General features: G+C 53.5%; 2 protein-coding genes across 6 annotated transcripts in view; one reads left to right on the top strand and one right to left on the bottom strand.

Annotated features, from left to right (window-relative positions):
- The window catches only part of WBP4 (WW domain binding protein 4), a 14,051-nt gene extending 12,806 nt beyond the window's left edge, over nucleotides 1-1,245 (bottom strand). For 2 of the 3 annotated variants that reach the window (XM_015851723.2, XM_032442080.1), the window contains exon 1: nucleotides 1,137-1,244. In XM_015851723.2, the coding sequence (XP_015707209.1) occupies nucleotides 1,137-1,138 (2 nt within the window). In that variant the 5' untranslated portion in view covers nucleotides 1,139-1,244. Of the gene's footprint in view, nucleotides 1-1,136 lie in introns of all 3 variants that reach the window. The other variant, XM_015851724.2, reaches the window with a different exon arrangement.
- A 9-nt stretch (nucleotides 1,246-1,254) lies between these two features.
- Nucleotides 1,255-4,490, top strand: part of ELF1 (E74 like ETS transcription factor 1) — a 69,959-nt gene continuing 66,723 nt past the window's right edge. For 2 of the 3 annotated variants that reach the window (XM_015851715.2, XM_015851703.2), the window contains exon 1: nucleotides 1,258-1,362. The gene's annotated coding sequence lies outside the window, so the exon portion shown is untranslated. Of the gene's footprint in view, nucleotides 1,363-2,513; nucleotides 2,618-4,490 lie in introns of all 3 variants that reach the window. The other variant, XM_015851705.2, reaches the window with a different exon arrangement.

Genomic DNA, 4,490 nt, shown 5'->3' with positions numbered 1-4,490 from the left:
TTTACTAGATCAGGTTGCCCAGGGCCCCGTCCAACCTGGTCTTGAACACCTCCAAGGACGGGGCATCCACAACCTCCCTGGGCAGCCTGAATTAATACAGTCCCATCCCACTGTGCCCACATCCCTCAGTGCCACATCCATATGGTTCTTGAACACCTCCAGGGATGGTGGCCCCACCACCTCTCTGGGAAGCCTTGTGCCACTGCCTCTCCACTCTTTCTACATTGCCTAATATCCATCCTGAACATACAGAGAGCTTAAAGCAAACAACCTTAGCCAACCTCCAGAGGATAAGTATCTGAGGTCAGAGATATCTACTGAGAGCAGAAGTCTGCTGCTGTGGATAGAGACAGACAAGGGCTGCGTCAGGGAGAATATGATAAGAATAAGAGGAAAAAAAAAAAAACATCAACATAAACTGGGTCAAGAAGCTGCCGAGGTATAATTTTAGCAACAACTAAAACGAAGAGCACTGCAATGAGCCTGCGAGACAGTCTCACACAGCCCACCCAGCAAATACTTCTCCACAGAAACATTTCAGCTCTGCGATCTGCTTCAGACGTTTTCAAGCAGGAAAATCGGGCTTATATGAAAAACAGCAGAGCAAATGTAATCCGTATGATATCCTTACTCAATCAAGGCTAGAGCATTCGTTTTGCTCCCACCTCCCAGAAGCAGGTGGGCATTAATTACACACTCAAAGACTGCCTTGGGTTGAAGCCTTAAGCTCAGGCTGTCCGTGTCCCATCCACGTAGGGATGGACCAGACGCAGGTTTATTTTAAAGACCTGAAAGAAAACAGCGATAGCAGCAAAGCGGAGACACGGCGGTTTTCTTGGTGAGCCCCCCACAGCAGCAGAGGCACCGTGTGAGGCCGTACCCCGCTGCCAGCAGCAAGACGCCGACCTGCCCGGCCTGTGTGCCCGAGATAAGCCTCGGGACGGGCAATGCGAGTCAACAACCGGGAGGGAGGAAGAGCAGCGATTGAAACAGCCCCGTGCTACGGCCGTGGATCTCCAGCCGAGCTGCGGCCCGGCTCGCTGCCGCCTCCCCCCGCAGCCTGCGGCCCAGAACCCGGCCCTTCAGAGCCCCCATCCCAGCCCACACAGGGGCTGCCCGCTCCCCCCGGCACTCACATATCCACCGCCTCCAGGCACAGCCGCTCTCCGCTCAGCGCTGAATCGGGGCGGAGCGGAACGGAGCGGGGCGTGGGGAGAGCGCGGCGACGGCGGCCGGCGGGGCTCAATCAATCCGCGTTCTCCTCCCCCGCCCGTCCCCGTCGCCTCCTCCCTCCGCCCGCTCCTCCTTCCCCGCCCCGGGAGCAGCGAGCGCTCAGCGGGACGGAGCGCCGAGGAGCCGCCGGTGAGTGCTGCCGGGACGGGAGCTGACGGGACTTCGGGGACAAGGGTTCGAGCCGCGCCGCCGCCGGCAGCGCTGCGGCTGAGGGAGACGGGAGGTGCGAAGGGGAGCGGGGCTGCGGAGCGCTGCGTGCGCTGCCAACTTGCCGCCGAGTTGAGGGCTCAGGGCGGGCCGGAGCCCGGGGAGCGGCCGGGCGGCGCAACGCGCTGCTCTCCCGCCGCCCCGTGTGCTCCGAGCTGCCGCCGTGTCCGTGAGGGGCAGGAGGCGGCTGGGACCGCTCCGACGGCCTAAAGGGAGGGAGGGAGGGAGAGGGATCGAGTCCCGCTCGTGTCGCCTCGGTGCCACTTGTTGGTTGCCTTGGACTCCAGTAAAAGTCGTGCCGGTGTTGTGTTCTAAACCCCGACACCGCGTAGCTTGTCTCCCAAACAATGTATATTATCCGTCTTAACTCGCGGGCTGCAGCTGGCAACCCCTTCGCTAGCAACACACCGAGGGTGGGGAGAAGCCTGTGCAGTGAGTCACGGATTGAAGAGGCCCCGAGCTTGGTCGCTGTGAGAACAGGGGGGTGATTCTCCATGTGGGAATAGGAAAAGCGCCTTAATCAGTGATGAAGTGACCCAGAAGCACTGAGCCCCCGGCCCAGGCTGCTGCCCAGGAGCAGCAGTACAAGGAGGGGGAGCAGCCTGGCTGGTTCCCCAAGGGGAGGGCCTGCGGTCGGGCTGTCACAGCGCCCTGCGGGAGTTATGCGTTTGTCAGCATTTCCATTCCCAGTGTAGTTTTCATGTAGTTTACAGCTCGGTTATACAAATATGCGCTGGGTTGAAGCTTGGTCAACGTCCTCTGCTCTAGAAAGGCTAATTTGGAAATGATTCTGAGTGAACGGCTGTGGGACGTACTGGCTTTGTATGTTCGCTGAACTTCGCAGCTTCGCTCCTCACTCACACAGATGCGATCACAGCTGTTTGCCCCCAGCTTGTTTGCTTTTATCCTGCTAAGTTCCTTAAGTGAGAGAAGAATTTAAAGGCTTGCCCTTTATATGTTGTTACTGTTTTTTGGTTTTTTTTTTTTTTTAATGTTTATTTGCTCGCTGCTTCTGAGACGGAGCACAAATGCGGTATTGAAGTAGTTTCGTTTGTATACCTCTGTACGTATAGATCTGGATCGTGTGAAACGTGCCTGCCACCCAGTGGATGCAGCTGAGCCCTGTGTGCTCTGTGCTCTATACATCACCACCGCTCTCACCCTGAATGTTTGCCAGGTGAGGTGTTGGAGCCACAAAGTGCAAGACTGTGCTGAGTCTGTATGCCAGGAGGTGACCATCAGCCTTAAGGTGACCACCCCAATGCAACCAGGGCTAATGGAGGCAGTGGGTAGGGCAGAAGTGAGGAGATGTGATAGGTGTATAAAGAAGGAGAGGCATTTTTGTTCTTAAGAAAGCTGGAGAATTGCGATTCTGCAGCCCCTTTCTTTCCCATAGGATTTCCATGTTTTCACATGCATTTGTTTTTCTGGTGCTTAACCTGAGCCTGGAGTCTGACTTGCAGTTGGGCTGAACTCACTCGTCTGGAACAGAAGTCAATAGCTGTTTGTTCTCGACATGGAGGAGATCTTTTACAGGCCTAAGCGTGTATGAAATACAAGTCTTGTTCATCAGGATCGCTCACTTGGTGTCCGCAGCTTTTCACTTTCATTTCTTCGTGTCTTAGTTTCCCATCTTCAAGAGTTCACGAATAACAGCGTCCTATACCTTATGGTTTAATACAGTGATGAGAATCACAGAATCACAGAATGACCCAGGTTGGAAGGGACTTCAAGGATCATGTAGTTCCAACCCCCTGCCTGGCAGGGCCACCAAACATACACATTTACTAGATCAGGTTGCCCAGGGCCCCATCCAACCTGGCCTTGAACACCTCCAAGGACGGGGCATCCACAACCTCCCTGGGCAGCCTGTTCCAGGGCCTAACCACTCTCCTAAGTAAAGGATCTAGTAAAAGAACCTGAGAGGAAAGTAAATCATGCTGTGGGCTGATAGAACAGTAGTGCTCTGAAGAACAAGGGCAAAAAGAAGATTGTGTGTTAATTGTAAAAGAGCTTCTATCAGGGAAAAAATGTGACCGAGTCAGTTGCAATTGGAGACTGACCTCCGTGCGTATGAGCACTAGGAGATGACTTTAATTACCACAGGCCACTTAGTCCTAATAAGTCCTACACACTGCTGTGTTGGTCACTTTTTTTCATGCTGCTTTTTTGAGTGTCATTTCCTCAGCTTTCTTTCAGTTAGGAAAAGATAAGATAAGCAGATAGGCATCCTGAGGCAATGTGTGTGTGTTGTCCTTCCTCAGTTGTTGTCTGAGGTCTCCACTGGGCACCAGTGGCATAAGGGGCATAAGGGAAGGCCTTGGCTGTGAGTAGGCCAGCAGGAGATGGTGTGCTGTGCTCTCTGGCCTACAGCTGTACACAGGCAGGGAGGGAATGGCTCAGAAACTGCTCTGTGTCCTGAGCTCTGCCATAGGTATCTTAGATTTCCCTTGTCTATGTCTTTCTGTGCTATTCCTCATCTTGGTGCCGTTTCATTCTCTCACTGTCTCCTTGCACCTGCTTTATCCCCATGGGATGGGGCAGTGAGAAGCAGCATCTAGGTGGATTTTTCACCCAGCCAGCAAAAGGTGCATGTTCTACCCTAACAGCTCCAGCCCTTGTGTCTGATTTCACATCCAAAGCTGAAAGGGCATTATAACCTTCCAACAAGTTTGCCAGCGTTTTCTGTTAGCAGTGAAGGATTGAGTTTTCCCTGGTCTTGTTCTGAAAGCAGCTGAGCTATTTTGGCTGTGATTTTCTAGTCTCACTCTACCTCTTTCTGCACCCCTCCCTCAGAAGTGTCTCTACGCACATGGAATAAAATTTAGCCTGAGGCAGACGTTCAGATTGGAAAATTTCAACCCAAATTAAGGCTGCAAGTGGCTGAACACAACATTAGGAGTGATCAGGGGGCTGGAGCACCTCCCCTATGAGGACAGGCTGAGGGAGTTGGGTTTGTTCAGCCTGGAGAAGAGAAGGTTGTGGGGTGACCTCATTGCAGCCTTTCAATACCTGAAGGGAACCTACACCCAGGAGGGGAGTAAACTCTT

The sequence above is a fragment of the Coturnix japonica genome, chromosome 1 (genome assembly GCF_001577835.2).
Source record: "Coturnix japonica isolate 7356 chromosome 1, Coturnix japonica 2.1, whole genome shotgun sequence".
Lineage (NCBI taxonomy): Eukaryota > Metazoa > Chordata > Aves > Galliformes > Phasianidae > Coturnix > Coturnix japonica.
Note: the sequence above shows the minus strand (reverse complement) of the source record. Positions and strands in the feature narration are given on the sequence as shown.